This window comes from Prosopis cineraria, unplaced genomic scaffold, assembly GCF_029017545.1.
Source record: "Prosopis cineraria cultivar Desert tree isolate PC_DT_omini unplaced genomic scaffold, ASM2901754v1 PC7, whole genome shotgun sequence".
Taxonomy (NCBI): Eukaryota; Viridiplantae; Streptophyta; class Magnoliopsida; order Fabales; family Fabaceae; genus Prosopis; species Prosopis cineraria.
Genome location: NW_026555338.1, coordinates 29,433,627 through 29,448,224, shown reverse-complemented (window position 1 = coordinate 29,448,224; position 14,598 = coordinate 29,433,627). Strand labels below are relative to the sequence as shown.

The following is a 14,598-nucleotide window of genomic DNA, read 5'->3' as shown; positions in this document are numbered from 1 at the left end:
TTCAGTATTCCGGTGTTTGCTTTCTGCACTCATTCTTTCTGCAGTTATGTTACTAAAGAAAGCTTCAACCTTCTATACAAAATATTAGTAAAAATATGCCTTGTGTTGGTTATGTTGCACAAGAAGCAAGGCCATCAGCTCTGGAAAATTTACAGGTTGTCAAGTTTCTGCTATAAGTTTTTAGTGTCAGTGCTTGATTTACTTCAGAATTATGTCTGATTACTTTCCTTGTGGATCTTGTGTATCTTTTGTGTCATCTAATGTAATTTTTTTTTTTAATAGCACATTCAAAAAGAACGCTCCAAAGGCAATTAAGGAAATTAGGAAGTTCGACCAGAAGGCAATGGGAACAAGTGGTGTGAAGGTGGATGTCAAGCTTAACAAACTTGTGTGGAGCCAGCCAAGGAATTCGAAGTATACCAAGAAGAATACATGTACGCGTTGCACACAAAAGAAATGATGAAGAGGATGCCAGGGAGGAGTTTTATTCATTAGTCACTGCTGCACATGTTCCTGAAGAAGAATGGAAAGGTCTGGGAACTAAGGTGGTTGATGAAGTGGATTGATCACGCTGAGCATTCTTAAGTAGGTAGTGGTTTCTATGCTCAATTTTGGCTTGTGTTCTCTTTAACATTATTTTTATCGCAAATATTTTGGTTGGGTTGGATACATGTAGGAATTTTCACTTCCAGTTACACATGCAGTGTATTCAACATTTCTATTGTTTTTCCTATAATCAACAAGTTTAATATCAATTGCTATTCAGTTTTGAATATTTTGAAGGTTTCCTTCCAGTGCCTTTCGCAATCACCAGTCACATGTTTGTGAATAAAGTAAGAAATACCAAGTTTTAAATGTCATATATGAATCCCTTTTTAAATATATTTTCAAGTTCTTTTTGGTTTGAAAGGTTTTGGAAGATGAAGTATCTCTATATAAGAGAAGTGAAATTATCATTTAACGCTTCCTTTGTCCTACATTCCTCTCTCTGTCTTTCTATGTTTTCTTTATTCAGGCCTTTCCTGCATTATGAGACGACGGAACTAGAGGAACTGGATAAATACACGGAAGGTGGAGGGGCTGGAAAGATTTCAGAGACAAACATGATTTATAATCTGTTCTACAGTTCTGATAATCTGCATGCCAGGATCATGCTTGACCAGGGTACTATCTCGATAGAAGTTAAATAGAGAATTGCATTCTTGTTGTCTACAAGTTATGAATGATGCAACAATGTTTACGTACTATGTCAATCCTGATTTTTTCCACGGTCATAGGATCTCTTTTCTTCAAGCTATTTAGATAACGTGTTAGATGTTTCATTCTTGATTGCTTGGATTGAAAAAGCAAAGGATCATTTAGCTGGAAAACAAACAAAGGACGAAAGATAATTGCTTGAATTCTTTTGCGTTTATCTTTTGGCCAGAGTCTCATTATTTAAGTGCATGTTTGGATATCGATTGTAGAAAATGACATTGAGCAGTTTAAAAGTTCTCGCTTTTGGTAAAGTAACCATCTACTTGCATTGGAAAAACGAGGTTTGGGAAGCAACATTTAGTAAAAGTAGTTAAACAAGCAATTAATAGAAACTAGGTTTCCAAAATTAGATTGGAGCCTCCAAACTAATATCCAAACACTTTCTAGGTCATGCTGTATGTGTACAGTTTAATAGTAAAGATCAAATAGAGGCACATTTAAAAACTTACTCTTTCCATTTAAAAATATAAGATATTTTTTGAGGAGTTGAATATTAAAAAATGTAAGTCATTTTTAATCTTTCGAGATATAATTATTACTTTTTTTTCAAAAGTGTCCCCATTGATAATAACTTTATAATTATTGTAGGGTGTTTAATAGGGATAAATATAGAAAGATCAGGTTAGTTGAAAAGTAAGTAATTACTTTATTAGGGGGTGAAATTCAATTAAAAATGCCTTACATTTTTTAACGGAGGGAATATTATATAAAATCTTAAATTTTTATAACAAAAAGTGTCACTTAACTTATTTATTTTGATTGGAAATAATACAACATTAAATATTAAAAACAAAAAATAATTCTTCTTTGTGATGTGAAGTGAGCTAGTTAAAAATATCTTATATATTTCTCTAGTTCTATTTATAAAAAAAATATTTATTTTGATTTTATTTACATGGCATTTCTATAATATTTGTGTTTATCTTTATCGTTTTGCTCCCATTGAATCCTTGTTTTTTTAAATTATCACTTATATTAAATATTGGAGTATTTTATTTTCAGTGTACACACATTTAATAGAGTTCAGATTTTTTGACAATGTTAATGAAATGTGAGATTTTTCTTACTTTTGATAAAATATGTTGAAAATAATTTATAAATAAATCAAATGAAGTAACATGAGACGTTTCCTAAACCAAAAGGTAGCAATATGAAACGAAATTAATAAATATGAAGTGTCTAACCTGATCCCAAAATGTACAGGAAAAAACTGTCGTTTCAGGCGTAAATTATAGTTAGGGAGGTGCGTGTGACAATGCCTAGTAAGTAAATTATAGTGAAGCGTGAGGCCTTGGGCTCACAAATATTCAAGGAAGTGAGCTGGCCAAGTTAATGATATCTATACAGAGAGGCATGTGCTCAGTGAGACATTTATTAGTGCCAAGATTTGGAGATTGCTTGATGCAACTAAGAAGGAGGGGTGACGAACTTACCTAAAAATGGAAATAAAAGAAGAAGAGGCACTGCATGTGCCCTCTTCAATATACTAATTCATCCCGTCCCTTACTAATTAGACACATTTTCAGATGAAATCTGAGAAATTTTTGGAAGCTAGTATCATGAGAAGGTTCTTGGAAGCATTCCATGTAATTTGGATTCATTGTAAATACTAAAAGTAAATACTCTCAGCTGTGCCATGTGCAACCTCGTATTTTATTGTGGCCCACAATGGCAAAAAGAGCAAAACAGCATTGCCAAAACTACAATTCCCAGATCTTATCATGAACTGGGAACTCTATAACTGGCCAAAAAAAAAAAAAAAAGAACAAAACAAAACTGGGAACTCTATGCCTAGACCAGGAATCTAGGATAGGACCACATACACATTTTCTTGCTATTTAATGAAGCCACAAATCTAGTTCCATTGAATATGCTTCATCAAGTAGTTAGCTGAATCATTTTTTAAAATAAATAATCGTTGATAGTAACCTTTAAATCTGATGAGAAAAAGAAAGGGAAAATTACTCGAAGGTCATGCTCGATACTATCATTTTTTGAAGTTCAGTCATCGATGTATGTAAAAGTAATTAATTGTGTTTAATAAAATTTGTATGTAACTCTTTTAAAAAGAAAAGGAAAAACTACAAGCAAAGACTATTGAATAAAATTTATTACTTTGTAGGATTAAATAATTCTAATATTACTTTGCAAGATCAAAGAACTTAAATATGATTAAAATTTATTGTGAAAAGACAAAACTACCCCTTATACACACACACACACAAAATTTTTTTAATAACAATTAATTCTTGCATTAATAACTCCAAAAAAATAAACTTGATAGTGGAGATGAAGAAGTATTGTAATTTGATAAACAAGTCTTCATAAAAAATAAATTTTATTTTCATTCTAACAATAACCATTTCTTCGTTAATAAGTCCAAAATATTAACTTTTGGTGACAGAGAGAAAGTTTTATAATTTGATAATTATAAGTAAATATTTTATTTTTATTTTAACAATAATCAATTTTTCCATCATAATAAATATAAATATATATATATATAAGGGATAGTTTTGTCTTTTTATAATAAATTATAATTATATTGAAGTCATTTGATCCTGCAAAATAATATTAAAATTATTTAATCCAATAGAGCAATTAATTTTGTCTAATGGTCTTTGATTGTGATTTTTTTAAAAGAAAATCTAACCCATATGTTATATTGAATTTGAATTAAGCTAAGCCGTTCATGATTTATAAATAATAAATTTCATATTGTATATTAAAAAAATGAAATAACTTGACATTTTAGTGGTTAGAACAAGGCTGTCAAGATAGAACCAAAATCGACAAAATAAAATGTGAATCTAACCAGCTCATAAAAAAATTAAAGGGGAAAAAACAGGATTAGGAGGTTTGCTTCATGTGTAAAGCTAATCCAAGGACTTGGAGTTATTTAAGGGGTCAAGTTGACTTTGACCACCCTAATTATATGTTGAACCCATTGATACATGATTATTGTGCGGTGCAAATAATTTCATTAAAAAAATACACTGTGCCTCTCTTTGGGGACACAACAATCTTTAGTATTCAGGTAACATATCATAGAATCCGGATGTCTCCAATTGTTTATTAAGTGGCAAACAATATCAACCCAGTGGATTTTGGACGATTTCAGTCTATAATGGTTAAATGTTATTATTTTTAATTTGCAGGTATATGAACTTGGTCTCTCATGATTTTTCAAAATTCAATACTTAATTTAACTTTAGCCACTTAATTTATGTGATAAAATTACTAAACTGAAAAGGGTAATCATACCACAATAGATGGTCAGATCAGATAATCTCGTGACAACCTCTGGAGGGAGGATCAAAACAATCAACATATAATGATTTTGAATTTGACACTAAATAGACTTGATACTCAAGCAAATGTTCCCACAAAACCATGTTTGTTCTGTTATTTAATCAATCATTTGTTTGATCGATGCAAGAATCGAGTTAACATGTCAGCCCACGAGCCTCTAAGTATGATTATTTAACATACATCTTTTATGCTAAACTCATCACTAACATCTATTATTATTTAATAATTTGGCAATCTTTATTATTTTTCTTGATTTCTGATTGTTCAATTGATCAATTATGGCCAGAACATACAGGCACCATGAGATTGATGCAACAACAATTAATGGATCCAATCCATGATAATCCAAATCCAAATATTTTACAAAAATCTGCCTGTAAACCTCACATGCCACACACGCTATGATATTCATTGCTTGCTTGACCATTGCTCTCACATTATCACTAAAACATCTTTCTTTTCTCAGTTCCTCATGATCTTATATTCTTATGGCTTTCTCTAATCTTATCCTCTCAAATAAAAAAAAAAAAAACACACACACACACACACACAATAGCATTCAGATTTACATCACACTTAATTGCATTCTAATCACCAGTCAATAATAGATCGATAATATAACCCCTTCTCAATCGTCAGTATACCCGACCCCGGTTTACTCGGGAACCCCGATTGTGCTGTTCGTTTTCAACAAGCTCTCAATGGGTTGCCACACAAACAATCGTTGTTGCTAAACGACGGCGCATCGAGATGATCAAAGGGGGACCCGATTGGGATGGTTCCGCAAAGGTGATTGTTGCTGAAATCTAAGTGGCCGACGAACTTGGATGACGATAACGAAACGGGCACCGGACCCGATAATTTGTTGTGGGACAAATCCAATACCATGAAGTATGATTTTGACCCGAATACGTTGGGTATGGTGCCTTCCAAACTGTTTCGGCTCAAGTTTAGGATACCCATGCCCCGATTGCTTAACAAACTTGAAGGTACTTGACCCGAAAGTGAATTGCAATCCAACGTAAGCGTGGAGAGAACCCGCATTTCGCCGAGTCGGTCCGGAATCGAACCGGAGATCCGGTTCGTGGATAGATCCAAGTCCGCTAAGCGTTTCAAGTTGCAGATGGAGGTCGGAATCGGACCAGTGAGCTGGTTTTGGCCTAGCAATGCGCGGCTCAGCATGCGGAGATTGCCTAAATCGGAGGGGAGTTCGCCGATGAGCTGGTTGTTCCTGAGGTCGAGGTACCTGAGGCCGGCGAGGGTAGCAATCGACGCCGGGAACTTTCCGGAGATGGAGTTGTAGGCGAGGTTAAGAATGGTGAGGCTCTGTAACTTCCCGATGTCCGCCGGAATCTCGCCGGTGAGGCTATTACCGATGAGGTCAAGGACTCGGAGGGAGGAGAGGGAGGTGATGCACGATGGAATCTCTCCGGAGATTCCCTTCCAATCAGCGAGGACGAGACTCGTGAGGCTGTCAATGCGGCAAATCTCAGGTGAGATTGTTCCATTGAGGTAACCGGAACGACCAGCCTTGAGGAAGATCGGGTCCTGAGACTCGCCGCGGAGGTTGATATCGGTGATGCGGCGAGTAGTAGGGTCACAATGGACACCATACCAGTTGAGGCAACAGTCGCTGCCGTTCCAGGAGTTGAAGATACCCAAGTAAGGGTCGGTCAGCGAGTCTCTGACGGCCAGAAGAGCCGCCCGGTCCGACGGCGAACATGAGCTAACGGCCGAAGTGACGGCAAGAATCAAAGTAACTACTAACAATGGCGAGAAAGTCATTTCTTCAATGAATGAGAGCGTGTGGCCTGTGGGCTTCTCTGTGTGGAGAAGGAGGAGAAGGAATATGGGAACTTGCGCTTTGTAGGGAGCTCGTGAATTGGTAAGATTATATATACCTGTCCAGTGACTAAAATGTCCTTCATAATTGCTTGTTATTACCATTGGGTCTTCATCAATGTCTTGCACATGCCCCTTGCATTTGGTGGGTTCAAGCTTCAGGGGTTCGATTAATTTGCAATGAAAGGTGGCAAATACCTTTTCTTTTGTCTACTAAAACAGTAGTACTTATGGATTTTTTTTAAATGTTAAAAAAAAGGACAGTGTTAGAGCTGCCTATTGCATCTTGATATGAAAAATTTTAATGGTGTGAATTTAACCTTCTAAATTTCCTTTTGATTAACAATGTTTTCATTGAGTCAAGTTCAAAATGAGATATTTTTTAAGATAATAAAAATTATTAATAATTTTTAAAGGTAAATTGATGATGATGATAATGTGTTTCAAAGAATAGTATAAATAATACTCCCTTCACTTAAAAAATATAAAGTATTTTAATCGAATCTCACTCCAATAAAATAGTTACTTATTTTTAAATTAATTTTATCTTTTTATATTTATTTCTATTAAACACCCTATAATAACTATAAAGTTATTCATCAATAGAGGTATTTTTTAAAAAAGAAGCAATGATTAAATCTTAAAAGATTAAAAATGTCTTACATTTTTTAATATTCAACTTCTAAAAAAAGGACTTACATTTTTGAACAGAAGGTGTATAACTTATCAAGATGACTTGTAAGAAATATGGAAAAAAGAAGTTGGAAAAATTAATCATTTTTGAGTTGATTGCAACTCAATTCCTACAAATTAATTTAGTTATAATTTAATCTCTAAATTTTGACATAGTGTAATACAATCATTATAATTTTAACTATTTTAATAATAAATTTATTTTATTTTTTATAATTTTATTTTTTAAAATACAGGGCCTGATATTTTAAATAAATAAAACTATAAAGATTAAGTTGTAATAATCAAAATATAAGGATTAAGTTATATCAAATTAAAATTTAGAGATTGAGTTTCACTTCAATCAAAACTATAAAGAGCCAAATGATTAAGTTTTTCCTTAAAAAGAATGAGCTGGACTTATAGCGATCCAATATTTAAGTTTATTTTTGCCTAATCTGCCTTCATTATGGCCTTTTGATACTAACTGCATTTGGCATATCAATTTCTTATAAGGTTAAGGTGAGATCCGTAAATTGTTGATGCGTGATTTATGTGTTTAGAGTGGAAATCGGTGATCACCCATAATCGGTGATCACCATGATGATTACTCTTGAAATCTAAAATCCAATTATTAAAGGCCACTTTTCAAGCATTATGATGTTTTCTAATTGCCACGTCATGATTAGTCCCAGACTCAAAATTTGATGATGTCGAACAACATAAACGGCAAATTACATACATCGTAAATAACTGTAGTTGGAAGAGCGGAAATGTGGAATAAATCTGATTTTTCTTAATAAGGTATAATGTCTAAACATTATTGGGAAAAGTGAATAGACTCAATAGAGAGTTGTCCTGTGTTAACTCAAGCTGAAGAAGTGAAGGATTTCGAAATTCAAACAGCTGTATATAGGAAAAAGAGAAAATTACATTATATCATTATTATATTTGTAAGCATTTTGGTATCTTGGTCAAATATTTTTAAAGTTTATTTTCTTAATTTTTTGTTTTTATGTCACGATTCAGAATCATGTTGATTATTTTTTCACTTGAAAAAAGCTTCAATAATTCTCAATATAACATTAATTATTGAGTTAAACTCATTATTTACCTTAAAAAAAAGAATAATAAGGGGTAGAATACATGAATTTACATTATATTATATTGCTCTAACTCATTCTCACAGTCTCACTTTTCATCTTCCTTCTCTCTTATTTGAAAGTTAAACGCATTGTCAAGTATAAGTATCAGTGTTGTGTGTGACTTTAGATTATCAATGCAACATCTTTAAACGTTGTTAAACTTTTGTTTATAATTTATATAATTATTTTGATTTTTTTATTAACCAATTGATATCATCAATCTTGATTATATATTTTTGTTAAAAATATATTATTACCTCACATAAGTGTCAATATTCAAATACTATTCTAATATATATATATATATATATATTTCAGTCTACACGTTAAGTTTTGCAAATAATTTTGCCTTAGCCCTCACTGTTTCTTTACACGTCACGTCCTGTCTTGATGGGCACAGACAAATCAAGCACGGTTGGTATTTTATAGCAATTGCTTTCGAATGGTTGGGCTCTCGTCCATTTTATTGTAACATAATTGTAATCTCTACGCAGCCTTGTTTACCTAAGGCCTCAAAAACATTATTTATATACAAAACCTATTGATTTTTCTTCTTAGAGTTAACTAATGCATCATGATCTTAATTATAATATAATATATTATTTGTTGTTTCCATAAGTGAGATCTTATCACTCATTTATTAGAAAGCTAGGGGAAAAATAGCTTTACATATGTTTTGAAATTAAAAAAAACATTGAAATGAATTTTTTTGACAGTCACTATTGAAAGAAATGTAATCAATTAACCTAGTCTTAATGAATATTGTATCATTCAATAATTATAATACATTCTGGTCAAAATAATAATAATTATAATACATTAAGTTGTTGTAATAATTTTGTCTTAAGTCTCCAAATTTCTTCAAACGGACCTTATCTCTAGCGTGAGGTTTTTCAAACCTATACAATTGATAAATGATTTTATATTTATTATATGAGAATGCAATGAGACTTACGAACTCTTCACATATAATACAACTAGTCTCAGTTGAGTATATCATTTTTCTTCATCTTCTTTATTTATTAACATAAGTATGCTTCAAAAGAAAATTAGTTCACTGTAGCAAACATATTTAGAATTATAGCGAAAAAAGACAATCTATAGTAAAACAACGTAACGCACTAAATCTTCAACGATAGTAATTTTGTTACGTTGTAGTTTGCTAGTTACTGTTTCGAGATATTTCTTCCCTGCACCATGTTTGGCTTCACAATTTAATGCCAACAAAATGTGGTTTCGATATACACTTGCAAGTCTCTAGGCAAGTTTTTACTTTTTACCAAGTAAATCAAATGGCGTACGTCATGCACATTTAATTTACATCCAAATTTGCGGACCATAGTGTTAGTCACCGGAATTTCAAAACCATTTGACTGAAGAAATATTAACTGCAATCATAAAAACCAAACTAAAACTAAATACACTCTTCACGCGTATTTTTACATTAAATTCTTATTATTAATATTTTAACACATTAAATCCTAGTTATTCATTCATTCATTATGCTAGTTTAGGATGATAAATATTTTGTAAGGAAGCCTTCAACAAATTCATTTGTTTAAGTAAAGAATTTGAATTTTTGAGTACTAGACAAATTTCTTAACGACTTGGATAAAAAGAAGCAGAGTTTATGAGTTGTACGCGGATTAGGGTGTGATGTTTATATTTAATTCACTTTATTTTTTTGGCCAATATAATTCACTTTATTTGATTCTGATTGGTTACCATATATCTTGTGATTTAATTTTTGGCCTAAAGACATGTGTAGATATTTATAAAGCATAGGAGTATTTTTTTTTTTGGTCATGGAAGCATATCTTATTTTGATTGTAGCTCATATTGATATGATACATAAAAAATTATTGAATTTTAATTTCACCAATTTTTTTATTAATATTTATTCTGACAGGAATTAAATCATTTAGAAGCAAAAATTTCAAGAATTAACTAAAATTTAGGAAAATTAAGATGTTTAGATGGCTCTTTCCTGGAACGATGCTTTTAGTCTTTACTCTTAAGGTATATAAATTCCTGGATGAGATCCGAAGGATATACCTCCTGGCGGCCTTCGATGATAAGCCAAACCTCGATGTCCTCAACAACTTAGAGAGAGAAACAGGCGGAAAGAGAGAGAAAGAGCTTGTTCATCTTAATCCTATGCTGCTTTCCTCCAATTCTCATGGAATCGAATCCCCAAACATCAGGTTCGTAAAACCGCAAATTTTCTCGTGAAGCTCGAACATTTATTTTCCGACCTCTCACCTTTCTATGCACTGTTCGTCCTTGATTGCATCTCTAATTCGTTTAGCTAGGGGATCGATTTTAGTTCGATGTTGATGAATTTGCCATTTCATATAGGTCAGATTGTTTTGGTCTAGCAATTCTGAAAGTTGGCACTGTTTGGTAGGGTGCACTTCATTGCCGATAAGGATTTTTTAAAACTTGACTTTAAATTGTTCATACTTAATTGTTTTGGATGGTCATATATTGTGAGACGATGTTTATTTACTTGTTGTGAACATCATGAAAGATGTGTATGGAAGGGTTTTCTGTTCTGGTGGTTGAGTCTAATATTCATTTGGTTCCCGGATGCCATTCTGAAATCTGAAAATAATTATTTTGTTGCTTGCTGTTCTCAAATATTAGAAGCATCTGTACATCATCCATTTCTTATTCACATCCCAAAGATTGAACATTCTGATATGTTTTTTTTATGTGAATGCTATGATGAATATTCCATCCTCTAAAAAAGTCTCTTTTAAACGATTCTCTTTGCTAACCAGTCACAGGTTAACTTCACTTCTGCAATATTATGGAAATCTGGCCTTCATTGTGCGTCTATTATTTGTTTTCTGTCCCCCCCAACCCCCACCCCCCCCCAAAAAAAAAAAAAAAAATTACATACCTATATGTAGCACGATATATCGTGCCATGTGGTGCTGTGTGAAGGATCTTTAGAGTACATCATCCCGTCCAACTCTCAGTGTTAGTTGTAGACATTACATTTATACAATCGAATGAGATGATCGTGTCACTGTAAACAGGATTCTTTGCTTCACTGGTTGAGGTCAACGTACCTTGAATTGTTTGGTTTTCAAATTCTTGATCCTGTTGGTCCTTGTGGATGCTTACCGTGATTCTTATCTTACACCCGCATTCATAGTAAATTTGGTTGAAACCCCCTCCTCCTTCTCCCCTCTGAAAACAAAACCTCCTAAAGAATTACTTGACTTTTTCTTGGTATGAATAAATTTGTGCTTTGCAGCTAGTAGTCCTCCACCAAAACCATGGGAGCGTGCAGGATCCTCATCTGGCCCAGCACCTTTTAGACCCCCATCAGCTGGCAACACAAGTGATGTAGTTGAGGCTTCAGGGACTGCAAAACCTGGGGAAATAGTTTCTAGTTCTGACAGGACTGCAGCTGTTAACAGGAATTCTCTTGGGAGACCAGTTCCCACAAGGCCTTGGGAGCAGAACTACGGAAACAACACCTATGGAGGTATACTGGGTTTCCTTCATCTTCTTTCGTTTTTTTTCTTTCTTCATTTATTTCTACAAATATTTTGACTTTTCTTTTATGCTGCAGGTTATGGTTCTACAGTGAATAATTCTGGCTACGGGTCTGGAATGTATGGATCTTCTTATGGTGGATTAGGAGGGACGTATGGTGGAGGAATGTATGGTAACAGTTTGTACAGGGGAGGATATGGCGGGCTTTATGGATCATCTGGTGGAATGTATGGAAGTGGGATGTATGGAGGTGGGATGTATGGAGGTGGGATGTATAACAGTGGCTTTGGTGGCCCAATGGGTGGTTATGGCATGGGCGGCCCTTTTGGAGGTCAAGATCCCAATGATCCATATGGTGCTCCTCCATCTCCACCAGGATTTTGGATTTCTGTTCTTCGTGTGGTGAGCCATATAATTCTTTGGCTAAATTAATTTGCTGCAGTATGGATATGCACAACTGACATGAGCTTGCATTTCTACCACTTCGGATGATTAAATCATGAAGTTATATAATAGTTTGTCATTGACAATTTATTGCCCAATATTTATGTGCTCATGCTCGTGTACAACAACAACAACAACAACAAGCCTTTATCCCACTAGGTGGGGTCGGCTACATGGATTGCAAGACGCCATTGTGCTCTATCATTTATTAAGCTTTTAGAAATATTATTAATTAAGAGATCACGTTCAACAACTTCCAAGAGTGTTCTCTTAGGCCTTCCTCTACCTCTCTTAATCGGACTCAAAGTTATATGTTCCACTCTTCTCACTGGTGCCTCCCTTGGTCTTCTTTGTACATGCCCAAACCATCTCAACCGATTTTCTACCATTTTTTCCTCAATAGGTGCCACCCTCACTTTTTCACGTATGTGCTCATTTCGAATTTTATCTTTACGTGTATGTCCGCACATCCATCGTAACATTCTCATCTCTGCTACTCCAACTTTATGCTCTTGCTGTCCCGTTATAGCCCAGCAGTGCTCATGCTCGTGTGTGTATTAATAATACTATCCATATTTTCTTTGTAAGCTGATGTGCCATGACAAAGATTCTGAAACTCATGTTTGAGTTGAAAATTTGAGATATTAATTAGGTGTGTCATTGCGTTGTGTGTCCAAATTCAACAGACTGGGATAATGTTATTGATTTTAGCTGGATTAGCAATTTGATATGGAACATCTTGTTATTAGGAATTAGCAGAACAGGGTCATCAAAAAAGCGGAAGAAATGGACTTGATATGTTGTATGCATTCCCATTCTCTCTTTCTCTCTTCCCCCTCCACCTTTTTTTTTTTTTGAAAAAACATTAGTGAAATTTTTAATTTTGATACAAATGTGGTTTTATGATGTTACTTTGAAACTGCTTTGTAGTATGTTTTACTTATTCTGATTTAATGGCAGATGCAAGGTGTGGTTAATTTCTTTGGTCGGATATCAATCCTCATAGACCAGAACACGCAGGCTTTCCATATGTTCATGACCGCTCTTCTTCAGGTTTTATCTCCCACCCATTCTCCGTCAATTTACATGATTTTGTTTAATTATAACTAATTGTGCATTTTTTTTGTTGCTGTTTGGGTAAAATTCAACCTTGAATAAATAGATGATACTGAGATTCAGTTTTGTGGTGTTCGCTACTAATTTTTCCAGGAAAAAATGATAAGCTGAATCTTTTTTTCCAGTTCAACATCCAGATTATATTTTTCCAAAGAATATTCTCCATGTATTGTGTCTTTAAATGGAGCCTAATAGCAAACACGATAGGAGTTTTACCTAAAATGCAGTCATAAAAATCATATAAGCGTTAGTGTTTGAGGTTGCCGTGAAACCATTGCCTTGGGGAGTTAAATAACTTAAGCGAAGGCTGTCTTTGGAAGGATTCGTTTTTCATGGGTTGGTTTTATGTTTGGGAATGTTTTCTTAAAAGTTAAACTGTTGAGTTGTTTTGTTGTTTGGGTATTTGCTGTGAAAGTCTTTTTTTTTTTTAAATAAAGAAAGTCACTTTTAAATATCAAATTATGTAAAGGGTTATTTGGTTATGGATGTGATGTCCTGTCCTGACTATAAAATAAATACTAGGGTTAGTAGGTCAAATTTTGCTTGCTTGATAATAGAATTATTTTGGCTAAATACAATCCAGTCCTTGACTGATTCTGCCAAATTCAATATCTACAAGAAGTATTCCAACAATTTAAATTTGTAGCCAAATCTTTTCATTCACTATGAGTGTTTTGAAAACATATCCAATTACATGGCATTGATGGACGTCATGTCCGAAGTAGCAGTTTACCATTCTGATTTTAAATTTGTTGTTGATTAACGATAATTTGTTTTCGCTGAAGTGGCACACATTTATTTGTTTCTTTACAATGTTTCATGGTTTCTGGGTCTGTTTGGCAGCTTTTTGATCGCTCTGGGATGTTATATGGAGAGCTAGCAAGATTTGTGTTGAGACTGCTTGGGATTAAATCAAAGCCTAGGAAGGTGAACCCACCTCCACATGGTCCAAATGGACTTGCTCTGCCAGGACCATCAAATCCCCATGAAAACCTCAATAGCATTGAGGGACCTAAGGCTGCTCCAAATGCTTCTTGGGACAACGTTTGGGAGAATGACCCCACTAAATGATCTCTCCTCAAATTGGTTTTGCTTACATCCGATGGCAGTCCTATAGAAGCAACACAACCGTTCAAAGGGGATGATGACTTCATGTACTTTTGAGATTTGAGTTGTATGTTTTGCTGGGGTAATGCTTTTTTGTTAGCATAGATGTCGTGAAAGATGTATAAGGAGTGCCGTTGAAACGGGAATATAGTGTATCAATCAAGAAATTTATAAGCATGTTTTCCTGATAGCA

The 14,598-nt window shown here is 33.9% G+C and overlaps 2 protein-coding genes across 2 annotated transcripts; one reads left to right on the top strand and one right to left on the bottom strand.

The window, feature by feature from the left end:
- Positions 1 to 4,875: 4,875 nt before the first annotated feature.
- Positions 4,876 to 6,447, bottom strand: LOC129315978 (DNA damage-repair/toleration protein DRT100-like). Its single transcript, XM_054960177.1, has one exon. The coding sequence runs from the start codon at positions 6,352 to 6,354 to the stop codon at positions 5,257 to 5,259; it is 1,098 nt and encodes a 365-aa protein (XP_054816152.1). The 5' UTR covers positions 6,355 to 6,447; the 3' UTR covers positions 4,876 to 5,256.
- A 3,824-nt stretch (positions 6,448 to 10,271) lies between these two features.
- Positions 10,272 to 14,598, top strand: LOC129316260 (peroxisomal membrane protein 13). Its single transcript, XM_054960587.1, has 5 exons — positions 10,272 to 10,432; positions 11,494 to 11,727; positions 11,815 to 12,140; positions 13,143 to 13,235; positions 14,142 to 14,598. Exons 1-5 carry the CDS (start codon positions 10,408 to 10,410, stop codon positions 14,367 to 14,369), a joined length of 906 nt encoding a protein of 301 aa, XP_054816562.1. The 5' UTR covers positions 10,272 to 10,407; the 3' UTR covers positions 14,370 to 14,598.

What these genes read in the sequence shown, in the direction of transcription:
- LOC129316260 (XM_054960587.1), top strand. Translation starts at nt 10,408, where the DNA reads ATGGAATCGAATCCCCAAACATCAG. An exon ending in ATCGAATCCCCAAACATCAG is followed by an intron (nt 10,433 to 11,493) that starts GTTCGTAAAACC and finishes TGTGCTTTGCAG; the next exon opens with CTAGTAGTCCTCCACCAAAA. An exon ending in TCATGACCGCTCTTCTTCAG is followed by an intron (nt 13,236 to 14,141) that starts GTTTTATCTCCC and finishes TCTGTTTGGCAG; the next exon opens with CTTTTTGATCGCTCTGGGAT.
- LOC129315978 (XM_054960177.1), bottom strand. Translation starts at nt 6,354, where the DNA reads ATGACTTTCTCGCCATTGTTAGTAGTTACTTTGATTCTTGCCGTCACT.